General features: G+C 36.5%; 1 protein-coding gene across 1 annotated transcript; it reads left to right on the forward strand.

Moving 5' to 3' along the window:
• The first annotated feature begins 397 nt into the window (after window positions 1-397).
• Window positions 398-13,475, forward strand: mrps22 (mitochondrial ribosomal protein S22). Its single transcript, XM_039755734.1, has 8 exons — window positions 398-582; window positions 2,214-2,377; window positions 5,735-5,899; window positions 6,689-6,832; window positions 10,629-10,712; window positions 10,869-11,014; window positions 11,099-11,207; window positions 13,281-13,475. Exons 1-8 carry the CDS (start codon window positions 453-455, stop codon window positions 13,368-13,370), a joined length of 1,032 nt encoding a protein of 343 aa, XP_039611668.1. The 5' UTR covers window positions 398-452; the 3' UTR covers window positions 13,371-13,475.
• The last annotated feature ends 2,123 nt before the right edge of the window (window positions 13,476-15,598 follow it).

Below are 15,598 nucleotides of genomic sequence, written 5' to 3' on the forward strand. Positions count from 1 at the left end.
TCTCTTTCTCTAAATAATTTTCTTATTTGCGTTTTTCTTTAGTTGAATTGTCTGCCAGAAAGCCCAGAAACATTTCCCAGTTAGTAAAGAAACACATTATATTTGAAAAATACTGAAGTCATACTGCCACACTTTTCGTATAAAAGACCGAGTAATTTCCAGAGCTGACACAGCTCGCTCAGCGTTATATCTCATGATTAATGTATTAATTAATACATTAAATCATTAACACATTGAATCAAAGCCTGTTGCTACTTCAGCGATAACTGTCGTGTGAAAAAACAGTTTTATGAACGTGAGGGGTGACAATACAAAAACATAAATACTCTCGCTATATCAGTGTGTTTATGATGAGTGACGAACGATAAATTTTACTACGGCGCTGAAAACAACATATCCCATGATGCACCGTGAAGCTTCACGTGGGCTGTCATTCCGGTGTCGGCGTTAACATGGCTGCGCTCGGTGTAACGCGCTGCTTCTTTCGGCGTTCGCATCAGCTAAAAAAGGTGGAGACGAAATACATTGTCGGGCTCGGTTGGGTTCTGAGGAGACATGGTAGTGTGGATTCTCAAAGTAGCAGTGAGTTCATGCTGTTTTATTTTTGGTGGCTGCGGTCAACGTGTTAAAATGACCTTCCGCAATGGTTTCAATTGGTCATTAAGAATCTGAGCACGCTATTAATCACTCCATTGTTTGAAATAATATTTTATATACAGTTTCATAAATTGGTTTGTTGAAGAGTCATCAGAGAATGTTTATTTGGTTATATTGTATGCTTTTGCACATTTAATGTTTTCATTAAATATTTACAAAGATCCTCGCATAAGGCATAACATCTCATTTTGTAGCAGTCAATTCTGTCTTTTAGAAATTGGGGGAAAGACTGTCATTTTATTGATAGTGACATCGACAGCTATCCCCGAGGCTCATCTGCAGTAAAGTTATAGTTATCTGCAAGTCCTACATCTCACAGATTTTACTTAGATCTTAATTTTTATCTATGCAACATGTTATGAAATTAGGACGTGAAAAGCTAAAAACTATCCACGCTCATTTATGAATTCATTTAAAAACTGCAGTTTTTAATTCACGACATGGTGATGGTCTTTCGTATCAAACCTTCATCCAAACCATTTTCCCTTGAAAGCCTTAGATATTCTTAAAGTGAAAAGTGCTACAAAAGCCACTGGACCATCTTAAAAGAGAGTGTGTTTAGGAATTCCTCACAGTTAATAAGCAGAAACCATGCCTGAAATGAGTTTATATATTTAAGAAAGTGTGCTCCAGTAAAGTGAACTGCATGCATAATGTGAAGAGCATGTTTCTTAAACCCGTAGTAAAAGAACAGAAACAATCACGCATCCATCAAACGTTGTATTGTGTTTTTTGTTTTAATGGTAACATTCCAAGAAATTCAGAACAGTTTATTTTTAATAATGGAACCACCACAAAACCTATACAGATATGACTTGTATACAGAGCATAAATAAATTAAATAAAACCTAATTGAGTAAGTGACAGCTTAGGTTCAAATTAACAGAAAACACTGCCTTGGGCTTGATGCTTAACCAACAGTAGATAGGCTCCAGTTTTCTCATGATCCTGATAAGAGGGACTGGAAAATGAGTGGGTGAAAGCACTGCAGAAAAAATAGTTTTTCTAATGAGAGTGTATAGGTCTGGTACTTGTGTACTAAACGGACGGCATGACAAAGGAAAACAGAAGTATTTTGACGAATTCATAACATGTTTATTGGGGTAAAAAATAGAGAGAAATTGGAGTATTATAGAAATACATACACTTGTTTTGACAAATTCATAACATATTTATTGGGATAAAACAGATACAAAGGTCGTGACACCAAATTGAAGAGGAGAGGTTGCATAAGGTTTCCCCCTACCCATTCTAGTGTTGGGCTCCGTGGGGGAGGTTTCACTGCCGTCCGCTTAGTACACAAGTACCGATATCCACTTTAGCTTTAACCACCTCTTCATGTTATTTTTGCATTATTTAAACTTAAGAAGAGGTTTCAGCCTAGAGTACTTATAATACTTCTTATCCATTCTCATTTGTCTGATGAGTGAAGCTTTTTTTCAGAATGACCATTCAAAAAATTCAGATTTTTGTAAATTCAATATCAATAGACTAAAATAGTACTTGAAAAGTGTTGTTTTAAAATGTTATTGGTATTTTTAAATGTTTTTTATCAGATCAGCCTTCACTTGAAAGCCAGAAGTTGATGTTTTCAGATGAGAAGGTACAAAGCATTTTGACCAGAATTACAGGTCTTGACTTACAGAAGGTTTTTAGGCCTGTTAAGATGGAGATGAAGCCTCCTTCATACCATCTGATGACAGATGAACAGCTTTCCGAGGTACAGTTCCTATAATTTTGTCTTTCATATTGAGTGTGTACACGCTACAGATTGACATGTAATAAATACTACTTCTATTCATTCTAATCAACTAATAAGCCCTAGTGTGTCAGTGATAGTTAAAAATAGCCGTCATTTTGTAAGTATTTTAAGAAACTGTCATTTATATTTTGTTAGTTGAGCACATCATAATGCAAATTATAGTGTATATTCTTAATGTTTTATTTCAATTAAATTATTTTTTTAATTCAGATTCATCGTATTCTGTACTGTATCATCCCCTTTTGTATATTGTAATTGTTCAACATGTTTTCATTTGCATTTACCAAGAGTCTAAAGTGAACAGAATTTAGGTAATTTTTCTGTCTTGTACTTTAAGAAGAAATGGCATGGTAGGGTAATAGGTATTTGTATGATTAAATGTAGGGTGGAACAGTGGGTAGCACTGCTGCCTCGCAATAAGGAGACCCGGGTTCACTTCCCGGGACCTCCCTGCGTGGAGTTTGCATGTCCCCGTGTCTGCGTGGGTTTCCTCTAGGTACTCCAGTTTCCTCCCACAGTCCAAAGACATGCAGGTTAGGTGCATTGGCGATTCTAAATTGTCCCCAGTGTGTGTGTGCGCACCCTGTGGTGGGCTGGCACCCTGCCCGGGGTTTGTTTCCTGCCTTGCTCCCTGTGTGGGCTGGGATTGGCTCCAGCAGACCCCCATGACTCTGTAGTTAGGATATAGCGGATTGGATAATGGAAGGGTGGATAATTAAATGTGTGTGTTTGTGAGCATACTCTGAAATGCATAGGCACCACATCCAGGTTTGAGCAGGATAAGCAGATGCATATTTGTGTGTATATGATATTCATTGTATTTCTTTCAAAAGGTATTGTTAGAGGCAGGGGGTGTTAATGTAGATTCTAATGTGGTGCATCGAGAGTTGCTGAAATATGGGAGGGGCTGTTGTCACCTTCCTTCTCAGGAGAAGAGGATTATAGTTTCCAGTTACTCTAAAAGTATTTCTATGTTTAATTTTTTGAAGCTTATAACTGTGTTCTAAATATATTTTCTACTGTTCTTTACTGTTATTTGTCAACTGTTCTGAGGAGATATGCAAGTAAGAGTTTCATTACGGTTACACTATGTATATGTATGTTCCAGGCACTATTGTCTCAGTAAACTTTGCTGTCTCACTCTGTTTACCTTTTTCGACAAGGCATGACAAATCTTGTGTATTGATGCAATACAAACAAATTGAGATTAGGGGTTATCATAAACTAATTCTAATTGGATTAATATTCACACTTCCACACAATCAAAAAATACCGTATTTACTCGTGTACCACGCAGCCTCGTGTAAGACGTGCATCCTAATTTTTACAAAGAAAATCGCAAAAATTGTTTTGCCCCGTGTACGAAGCGCGTTGTAATTGTATAGGAAGCATTTAGAGAGAGAGCGCGAGCAAGTGAGCGAGCCCAAGCAGGAGAAGTAAACATTACAGAATTACATTTCCTCGTGTATGACACGCACCTGATTTTCTAGTGCTAATTTTCTTGAAAAAATGTGCGCATGGTACACGCGTAAATACGGTAATGAATAATGGCCTTGTTCCTACCAAATCAAGACTTAATTATGACCGTACTGAAAATAACATACATTATAACAGCACACCCTCTTGCCAATCTTTGTTTATATTCCAAAATTTCAAGGCACCTTCAAAGCCTTCAGTGATGGTCTTGCCTATGTTGTCCACTACTATAAAACTTGCTTACAGGCAAATAATTTAAATTTTTCAGCCTTGTATGAAATGCACCGCTTAGGTAGTGTATGGCTTAAGTACGAAGTAGTGGTAGTGTTGAAAAATTGGCTGATATCTGAAAGTTCTGCTGTCTTTTTTTTTTTTTTTACAACGGATTGTAAGGCTTGTGCAAAACCCATATGAAAAAGTATTTTGTATCCAAGGTTCTTAACAGTTTCTTCTCTCACCTGCTGCTTGTACTCTCATGTGTATGCAGGCATACAGCGAACATTAGCAGGGATGCTCTTTGGCACCAGTGAGGAGATGAAGAGATGACATGCTGGTAGCACTGCACATGCCTGGCTGGCTTTCTCATATGAAGCAATACATTTTATCTGTAGATGTTGGAAGAAATTTATTGTGTTTCCAATCTTTGTTGCAACTTCATTTTAGCATTGTTTGCTGAACACAACTGCTTGCACTGTGCCTTCCCAGGCAAAATTCTGCCATTTTCAAGCAAAACTTAACATTACTGGTTTTGGGACTACATGACTTGATGGGAAGCTCTTCCTATTCTGATACTCACTATGTTTTTGTCATTTTCTTCAACGCTACTGTACAACATAGATGGTGTCGATGTAGTCACCCTTAGAACAAGCAGTGGGTATTTTACAGATTTTGTTACTTTCAGTAGAGGTTGATGAAAGTAAGATTAGAGTACTGAACAGCTCATTGTTCAAGGATAAGTTCAGCATTTTTCAAAGACCGTGTATATGCATTTGCCACATGAAATTGTGTATCGAACATGTTGCAATACCACTGGTGTTTTAATTGGAATTAACAGGGTATGGGTACACCTGGAAAACAAAAGCCTTAAACTGTACATTCTGTAGTCTTCAGAAATAACTTTTCACCTCCTTACTGGGGAGAGGTTTCCTCTAAAAAATAAAATCAAAGTAAACTTTTCATGCCATGTGGTTATTTTTGTTTTTGTTTACTTCTGTACTTATGTGAGAACACACACAAGTTAATAGTAAACCTATCAATACCTAGAACATTTAAGAAACATGCAGTAAAATTAATATTTCCAGATTCCTTTTGTTGTCACAAGCATGTGATGGAAACACAGTGTGCATGTTGCCTTTTTTTGGAAAGTCAGAGATGTATTTGGTAATTTTTTGACTTTTATTTTCTGATGTTGCTCCGTGTCCTGTTGCCTCCATTGTAAAGTACCAATGGGAGAAAGATTTTTTTTTTTTATTTTTTTTTTTATAATTTATAGAAAATGCTGGTCTTTGGAACACTATCATGTTTGTGAAGAAATAATTTAAACTTGAAAAAATACTGACCCATATCCTTTAACTTTTGAATACTGAAATTAAAAACACACAAAAAAAAAAAAAGTCTATATATTGCCCAGTCTTAGTGACTAGTATTTCTTAATGTGGTTCCAAATAAATACAACCATCAAATCTATTTGAAAAAGTATACAGTGACTGCACTGGAATGTTTCAGGGCTAATACTCTGGACTGTAAGGGTTATTTTTGTATTATTAAAATAGTTCTAAATACTGTACTTAAATTAAGTGTGAAAATGCAACTTTGGAGTAATAACTTAAAAATTTTTAGGCCACAAAAACAGCAGAAGAAGCGGCAAGACAGAGGTTACAGATGCCCCCAGTTCTTCCAGAACGCAAACCTATTTGTGATATTTTGGCAGTAGACAAAGTCTTGGATGGACTTGAAAAAAGCAAATATGTATTCACAGATATCACCTTTAACGTTCCTCACAGAGTAAGTGCAAACCATTGTTACATATCAGCCAATATGCTGTGGTCATCTTAAAATGAGAATAATAATAAAAATGAAGAATAAAATCTTCTGTTCTTAAAAAAACAGTAATTTTTAAAAAATAAATGCAGTTTTAAAAATTGACCTTTAACTATATCTTTTGTGATGTTTGTCAGTTCTTTTTTTTCCCTTTCCTTTCAGTTTTATTGCTATTCATCCTTTGGAGTGCAGGTGGTAAATTAGCAACAGGGTGGCACAGTGGTTAGCACTGCTACATCGCAGTTCCAGAGTCGTGGTTTTGAAATATGGCCTCCACTCCATATTTATAGTTTTTCTATTATTATATGACTACGAGGGCTTGACTTCCACATCAAAGACTAACATTTTAGGTTAATCGATGACTTTTAAATTGCCCATTTGGGTTCGTGGCTTGTTTGTTGGGAGGTTTGGATAAAAATGTTAGTGTCATTGTATCTCATCCAGCGTGCTACCAGTACAGATACAGGTAGCCTGCCACCCTGTATAAATAAGTTAGAAAAAGGATGGATGGATGGATAGATTAATTATAAGACATGTTAAATGTTTTTGATGCGAACCATTTCATTGCGTAAAGTGCTTTAAGTATTTTAATTAAATTATTTTTTAACTAGAGCACAAACTAGAAAGACTTACTATTAACCCTAAAATTGGAGAAAGAGTTCATTATTGTTTAGTATTTGATTGAATACTGTTTTTAGCTGGATTATGGAATTGATGTTATTTAGAAATACTGACCAATAAATGCTACTGTAGGAACGTTTCATTGTGATTAGGGAGTCTGATGGTACCTTGCGCAAAGCAACATGGGAAGAGAGGGACCGGATGGTGCAAATTTACTTCCCCTTCAAAGGCAGGCGACTGACTACCCCAGCAGTTTTCAAAGAGGCAAACATGAAGGTATGTGCAGTCTTGAACATAAAATATGTTATGTTAAAATGTTGTTTGATTTTTGTTTATAATGTTTGAGATTATGTGAAAAAAAATCACTGAGAACCATGGATGCTCAGTTTACTGCTGACATGAATTTTACATTTTAATAGTACTTTCTTTGAATTATTTATCCTTATCCAAGGAAACTTATAAAAAGAGTTGCACATAGTTAATCAGAGTTATTACTAAGAAATTTTAAAAAGTGACAACAGGAAGAAAAAAAACATAGAGAAGAAAAGGAGTCAAAGTAAAAAGCTTCCAAATAGCAGTTGATTTTAAGCAGAGGGGTGGAAAACCTAAACAGACTCAAAATTCTTTCAGGGGTCTCTACCATAGGAACCTAAACATAAATAGACTTGTGGAGATCTTTTTCCACAACCTTCGGAGCAAGACCTGATAAGGTTGTAGGCATGTATAGCTTTCTAGAAAAAGAAGGTGAAGTTAATAGACAGGCCTGGGAATTTTCCAGAGCTGGGTAGAGTAGCCAACAATTGTACTCAAGTAAGATTAGCGTTACTTCAAAATAATATTACTCAAGTAGAAGTAAAAAGTACTCATTCAAAAAATTACTCAAGTAGGAGTATAAAAGTATTTGGTGAAAAGACTACTCAAATACTGAGTAACTCTTTGATCATAATAAATTATTTATTTTTTAGAAATTTTGTAATAAGACAGACAAAAATATAAAATGATGTGCAAAATCTGCTATTTTCAAATAATAAAATAAAAAGAGTAAAAAATAAATAACATCTTTACAAAATATAAATGCACAAATAGCACAAAGTTCCAAATCTCAGTTTTTCACAACAAAGCTTTTGAAGCCAATATGTACAGTTGGTAACATGTATGTTTGAACAGTGCAAACTACTTAGAGTGACAAGATATACTGTACACTGACAATATAATACTGCATATGCACTTGCCCTCCAAATAGTACAGCTGATAGAAAATAACATTAGAACAAGGCAGCTTGTGCACATACAAGAAGTCTCACTTTACCTTGACTGTCTGTGCATGTTTGGTTAAAACGTGCTTGTTCTTCACTTAATACCCAAGTGGTTAAGCTTCATCAGGAGTTGGCTCTTATTTTTCATGTACAGTGGAACCTTAGTTTGCGAGTGTTCTGCAAGACGAGCTAACATTTTTAATAAATTTTGACTTGATAAACAAACAAAGTCTTGCAATACGAGTAGTCCGTACACGCTTTGTCTGTTGAGTGTCACATGATCACAACTGAGCTGATGGTTCTCCTCTTTCTTGCTGCAGGATTGTGGGCAATCATCAGTCAGCATGACTCACTCATATAGTCAAATAGCTGTACGAGCGTTTACTGTTTACTACAGCTTTGTGACCATGTGTGTGTGCTGTGAGGTGTGAGCCTCCGTCTTGCACCCCAAAACATGAAGCTGAGTCTCAATACTTTAGCGACACCATCTTTATTCAGCTTGAAACTGGAACAGCACGGTAATTTATTGTAGCGGGATCTGCCTCTCTCCTATACACAGACACAGCAGTCAGGCAGTGTCTATGCCGCCACCATAGACATAGAATTACTAGACGCTGCATGACCAGCAGCATCGTACGTCGACGTCACCTCCATATTGCTAGTGGCACTGCTGCAGAGTGAAGTAATGAATAATGTGCTGCTTGGGATTGTACAAACCGCTGTGCGCTCCAAACCAGATCCCGGGGGATTACATTTCATAGGTAAGGCTGAACAATTGTTTTGGTTATATTTGGACATTAGAAAATCCTGTTTTATAACCTTGGCACTCAACGTCACCTTACAATAAAATTAAACAACATTAGTAAAATTAAAATAAGAGAATGATAAATCAAAAAGCAATAGTTAACAAACAAACAAAGATAACTGGCAGTAACAGTGCAAAATTCACAATTGGTATGCTAGTTTGAAAAGATAAGTTTTAAGGGCAGTTTTAAAATGTGTTCTTGCATCGAACTGACGTATATGAGAGGGAAGAGAATTCCCAAGTTAAGGAGCACTATGAGAGACGCTCGAGCTCCCATAGAACAGAGTTTGATGTGTGGTACAGAAAGTAGAGCTGCAGATGAGGATCTGAGTGAGCGAGAGGAGTGCAAGTCTGTAGGAGATCAGTAAGGTTGTGGAGAGCTTTAAATGTTAAAAACAGTATTTTGCATTGTATTCTGTAGTTAACAGAAAGCCAGTGACGTTGAGAGAGAATAGGTGTAATATGTTCAGTGGATTTAGAACAGGTTATTATCCTGGCAGCAGAATTTTGAAGAAGTTGTAAGCGAAGAATACGTTTTTGTGGGATGCCAGATAGAATAGCATTACAGTAATATGTGAGGTGACTTGGGCATTAACCAATACTTCAGTACTGTGTTGCGTAAGAACAGGACGTCTAGAAATGTTTCAGAGATGGAAGAAGGCAGTCCGAGAAATGTTACTTGTATGGGAGGAATTATTTAATAATAATAATTATTTAGTAATTGCCATTTTGAGTGTATAAGTTGATTTAAATAATTGCATGTACACAATTCGCCAAAATCTGTTATATGTAAATGATACGGTTTCCACATCTACCTGTATTAGTTTAAATGGCACTTTTGCCACTCGCAATAGGGCGGATGCGCTGACGTATCGTGTCGACTGGGCAACATAGTGAATGCAGCGTCTATATATGTCTATTGCCGCCACAGTTTTTGTGCGGTCATGTGACTACATGGCTACGCCTGATTTGTGAAACGGAGCCATGTGATTATTGTTGCTAAGTTTGATTGGTGAAATGGAGTCTTGTGATTATTGTTGCTACATCTGATTGGTGAAATGAAGTCTTGTGATTATTATTGCTACGTGTGATTGTGAAACAGTCATGCAGTAGATCCACTGGCGGCTTCTCTCTGGTAAAAATATAGTGTAATGTTTACATGGAAAAAAGTAACAAGTCGAGTGTTGCCCAATGTAGTGGAGTAAGAGTAGCGTTTCTTCTTCACAAGTGTACTCAAGTAAAAGTAAAATGTATGGTGCAGTAAAACTACTCTTAGAAGTACAATTTTTAAAAAAAGTTGAACTCAAGTAAATGTAACGGAGTAAATGTAAGTCATTACTACCCACCTCTGGATTTTTCAGAGTAAAGTTGATAGACTAGAAATGGGAAACAGTGAAGAGCAGAGTCTTAAGGGACCTGTACTTCAATAAGTAACTTTGATCTGTATCCTATTACAGGAGAAAGTAGGGTGAAATGACACATTTTATTGGCTAACTAAAAAGATTACAAATACAATCTTTCGAGGCAGCTAAGGCCCCTTCATCAGGCAAGTTGTAGCCAATGAACCTTGCCTGATGAAGGGGCCTTAGCTGCCTCGAAAGCTTGCATTTGTAATCTATTTAGTTAATAAAAGCTGTCATTTCACCCTACTTTCTCCTGTATCTGTCTATGGTTAACACGCTACAACACTCCACTGTATCCTAGTAGTAACTGAAAGCCAGTGAAGAGACAGAAGCAGGGGAATAATGTAGATGATGGGAGGAACAGAATATACCATATAGATAACACTGCAAAGAAATCTCTGATGATATCATCTTACTTCGAAAAGGGTATTTATCACCCTGTGCACCTTGCTCAGGTATCATCTGCTTCATAACAAAACAGCATATTTCACATATAGCAGTTAAAATGTGTAATTCATGTGTTTTTTAAATTACATTCTAAGCTTCTAATTGAAATAATTTTCTATTAAATCCCATCATCTCACATTCTAAATTATGGGTTATTTATAGGTTGTATTTCTTGAGGATCGTCATGAGCTTCTTCTAGACCATTGTCTTGTTCAGTTTGAACCAGATTCTGCTGAATATAAACAAGTGAGTGAAAAAGTATTAAAATGTGTTGTTATATTTTTATAAAGTTGTATTTAATGTATTATTGCTAAGTGTCAGATTTAATATCTGTCACATAAATGTTTTAGCTGAAAATTGTACTGCTAAATAAGCACATTTTCATTTATATTTGTTTTAAAGATTCATCATTTAACTTATGAGAACATTGATCAGCATGGCAAATATGATCTCCTGCGCTCAACTCGTCACTTTGGTGGAATGGTTTGGTATTTGGTTAGTGAACGACGAATTGATGGATTAATAATAGATATGATTCAGAGAGATTTGTAAGTTTATTATTATATTATTATGAGATGCTTCATTTTTCATATTTTGAAGGTGAATACTTTATTTAAACAATAATTTTACAGAATACATGATGCAGAAAGTGTTGTTGAATTGTATCACATGATGTATCCTCAGTGCCAGTCAGCAAAGGAGGCTTCTGAGCAGCAAGCTAGTGGAATTGAGTTACTTAAGGTAAGATGCATCTTTTATTATTTGGTAGTATTTTGTGTTAGGGGTTGTTATGAAATTTTTAAACACAGTTTTTTTTTTTTATTTTCATTTTCATATTTAACTATGTAAGCTTATTGAGGACAGTAATCAGGATGAACAATGTAGACCAGGGGTGCCCAATACGTCGATCGCGTTTCATTCAAAAAAATTTTTTTTTTTAAATGTTAGTCTATTATATATTCTGCCTATGGCATTTGCGACTTGACTGACATACAGGGCGGCCAGTCTGAGATCTCTCTTCTTATAACATACTGGTCATCCCGCACGCACGATCAAACGCGCGAGCTACTGCAAAACTCCGGCTATCTAAGTGATCTAGTTAGCCTTCCAATTTATATTGACTAAAGAAGGGATTTAAAAAACGTATTTGATGGGGGTGATGGATATGGGCTGGATGTGGAATTGGAAAAGGATTTTTTTCTCTCACAGTGTTACAATCGAAGTGCGTTTGCCTAATCTGTCAATCTATTATTGCTATTCCAAAGAAGGAAAATGTGGAAAGGCACTTTCGAACTGTTCATAAAAACTACAAAACTGACTTCCTTCTGAAAAGTGATCTGAGAAAGGAGAGGGAACTAAAATCGCACTTAATCAGACAGCCGTCATTTTTCACTTGGCTGAATTCAAAAGAAAAGGCAGACACACCGAAGCATCGTTCCGGGTGATTCACTCGATCATTAAGCACAAGAAGTCCTTCCAAGATGGAGAGATGCTAAAAGATGCCTTCATTGAGGCAGACAGCTAGGGAGAAATTCCTGCTGAGATTTCGAAACCCCTGACCGGAGAAAAAGAGAGTTTCTCCTTGTCATTAAACATGCAGAATACAAGCAACTTAATAACGATCAATGGCCGCTAGACTTGGCATTTTTTTCCGATCTGACCAACACGTTGAATGAGCTTAATTTACAGCTGTAAGGAAAAGAGAAAACCATGGTCAATATGATTAGCTCAGTTAAAGCTTTCAAATGAAAAATGTAACATCTGTCTTCAAAGCTGCAGTGCCCTGATTTGGGGAACATCCAAAACCTCATGTCAGAGCTGGAGACGCAATGGAAGGCGTTTGCGCAACTTGACAGCATACGCTACACAGAGCAGATTGAAACGTGTCTGTCAGGCTTTATCTAATGAAAAAAAGTAATGATTTGAGTGTTGCCCAATGTAGCGGAGTAAGAGTAGCATTTCTTCTTCACAAATGTGCTCAAGTAAAAAGTATGGTGCAGTAAAACTACTCTTAGAAGTACATTTTTTTTTTTAAAGTTACTCAAGTAAATGTAACTCTTTACTACCCACCTCTGAGATATATATAGCATTTTTAATGTAGGTAGGTCATTTTGACCTGGTCATGTTAAAAGTAGCTCGCAAGCTGAAAAAGTGTGGACACCCCTGGTATAGACTGAATGTTCTACACCGATGATGATAAAAACAATAATTTAGCTATTCCTTTTACCTCCCCCTGTCACTAAGTTTTAAGAAATGTGTAATTCAAAACATTTTGGTATGTATTTGACCCAATTCATATAATGTAATGTGAGTTTTACATTTAACACCAATCCTGACTTCCGTGTAGTTCTCACAATCCAAAACTGAGTTAAGTGGATTCAAAAAGGGATGGATAGTTGGATGGACAGATACAAATGGAAGTTGCACATATTTCAGTTTTTCAGTTTATTACGCTGGAACAAAGCTCACTGTGTATACTGACATTTTTAGAAAGGGTTCATCAGCAAACAAACATGCTCCACATTTTATAATCAATATACTTATGTGATGTTTAAAGCATTCCATGTTTTTTTTAATATTTACATTTTGGCCACATGTTGGTGTTTGTAAATATTAATAAAAAAGGCTGCTAATTTGTTAACCTTGAATACTTTGTTTACTTCCCATATTGTCATATCAATGTAGGATGGCACAAATGTGAAGATTTCAGGAATTCATTAATTGTAACACAGGCTTTTGAAAGTTTACTTTTTACTATCAGGAGCAGTGTAGGATAACTTAATTTGTTCAGAGTATGTTTTCTTTCTTCCACAGGTGTATGCCAGGACAGAATCCAAACAGTCCGGATATATTGAACTTGCACTTCAAGTCTATCCCCAAATTTCTCTGCAAACTTCAGGCTAACACTTTTCTCAAATGATGACTTTGTCTTGTCGTATGGATTACTTAGGATAGATTTCATACTGATTGAAAAATAAACTTTGATGACCACTGTCTGTATTCTATAAACAGCGTTTGTATGTGTTCAGGAAAACTGGGAATTCATGAAAAGTTACCAAGCCAACATCCTGTACTGAAAAGTACTTGAAATTCTTAAGTGGTACTTAAAAGTCACGAATTCCAATAATCACATAGCATGAGATAAAACAGCAGCTGTTTTGCCAACAACACACTTGCATTTCACATTAATATCACCTTTTGTTCTGTGTGCTCATGCATGTGAACTGGTGTAGATGTGCAGTGGCTGTCAGCATGCACATCAAATTATCAGTGGTTAGTGTTAAATGGTAAATAGTTAGCAAGGTTAATTACATTGTGTATATTATACTTGTAACTGTGATTGAGTGAGCAGTCAGAATGTCAGGAACACACTGACTAGAAGGATTGGCATCAACAGGACAAATCAAATAAGTACATGCCTAAGTATCATTATTGTAATAAGAAATTTGACATTGGGAATATTGAGTCTGCTTTGAAAAGCCATATGAAAGAAGGGCAGTTTTGTGAACTAAGGAAGAGCAAGGACACCAGTAATTCTGTTAATGTTTTTGGACCTTTTGTCCTATCTGACTGCTGCACCCACAAGCTGGCAGTAGCGCTGATGAGAGCTGTAGTGGGGCTAGTTGCTGCCTTTGTTTTCATATGTGGCCAAAAACGGATGTTTAAAATCTGAAATCCTCTGGGTGTTAAATGTGATGGACATTCATACAAGTCATAGCAAAAAACACAGGGAATCTTTTTCAGGAAATGTTTCCCAATGGTGTGAGATCATAGGGATCCATAGAGTGTGCATACAGGGAGTGCAGAATTATTAGGCAAGTTGTATTTTTGAGGATTAATTTTAATATGGAACAAACACAGTGCTATCGGTCAATCCAAAATGTTAATAAACCTGAAACCTGAATGTTTCACAACGGAAATGTGAGTGTGAACATCATCAGGGGAATACATATGTGCGCACAATTATTAGGGAACTATTAGTGTGCAGATTTATTATGCAACTAAAGGAAAAATGAAAATTTTCCCATCTCACTTGTTTATTTTCATCTGTTATAGTGAGAATAATAAACAAACACCTCAAAATTTACAAATAAACATCTCTGACATTTCAAAAAAAATAAATCAATCAATGACCAATATAGCCATCCTTCTTTCCAATAACAGTCATAAGCCTTTCCATTCATGGAGTCTGTCAGTTTCTTGATCTGTTGACGATCAGCTTTTTGTGGAGCAGTGACTACAGCCTCCCAGACACTCTTCAGAGAGGTGTATTGTTTTTCTCCCCCGTAAATCTAGCGTTTAAGAAGTGCCCACAAGTTCTCGATAGGGTTTAGGTCAGATGAGGATGGGGGGCCATGTCATTATTCCTTCATCTTTAACCTTTACTGGCTGGCCACGCAGTGGAGAACTTCGATGCAAGTGATGGAGCATTGGCCTGCATAAAAATCATGGTCTTTTTCCTGTATCACTGTTTGAAGAAAGTGTCTTGAAAAACTGGCAGTAGGTTTGGGAGTTGATTTTGAGTTCATCTTCAATGCAAAAAGGTCCAACTAGCTCATCTTTAAAAATACCAGCTCATACCAGTACCCCACCTCCACGTTGGAGTGGAGCTCTGTGCCCATTACTGATCCTCTGGTCCATCAAGAGTCCCTCTCATCTCATCGGTCCATAAAACCTTTGAAAAAAATCTGTCTTCAGATATTTCTTGGCCCAGTTTTGACGTTTCAACTTATGTTTTTTGTTCAGTGGTGGTTGGGTTTCAGCCCTCCTTACCTTGGCCATGTCTTTGAGCACTGAACACCTTGTACTTCTGGGCACTCCAGGTAGGTTGCAGCTCTGGAATATGAAAGTACTGGAGGATAATGGGTTCCTGGTAGCTTCACGTTTGATTCTTCTCAAATCTTTGGCAGCTAATTTGCGTCTTTTGTTCTCAACACGTTTCTTGCGACCCTGTTGACTATTTGCAACAAAATGTTTGATGGTTCTGTGATCACACACCAATATCTTAGCAATTCCAAAAGTGCTGCATCCCTCTGAAAGACTTTTTACAATTTTTGACTTTTCAGAGTCAGTTAAATCTCTTTTTTTGGCCCATTTTGCCTGAGGAAAACTAGCTGCCTAATAATTCTGCA

The sequence above is a fragment of the Polypterus senegalus genome, chromosome 1 (genome assembly GCF_016835505.1).
Source record: "Polypterus senegalus isolate Bchr_013 chromosome 1, ASM1683550v1, whole genome shotgun sequence".
NCBI lineage: Eukaryota > Metazoa > Chordata > Cladistia > Polypteriformes > Polypteridae > Polypterus > Polypterus senegalus.

Bases quoted from the DNA above. Each gene is read 5' to 3' on its own strand.
- mrps22 (XM_039755734.1), top strand. From the start codon at position 453: ATGGCTGCGCTCGGTGTAACGCGCTGCTTCTTTCGGCGTTCGCATCAG. The intron at 5,900-6,688 runs GTAAGTGCAAAC...ATGCTACTGTAG, and splicing joins CCTTTAACGTTCCTCACAGA to GAACGTTTCATTGTGATTAG. The intron at 11,015-11,098 runs GTAAGTTTATTA...ATAATTTTACAG, and splicing joins GATATGATTCAGAGAGATTT to AATACATGATGCAGAAAGTG.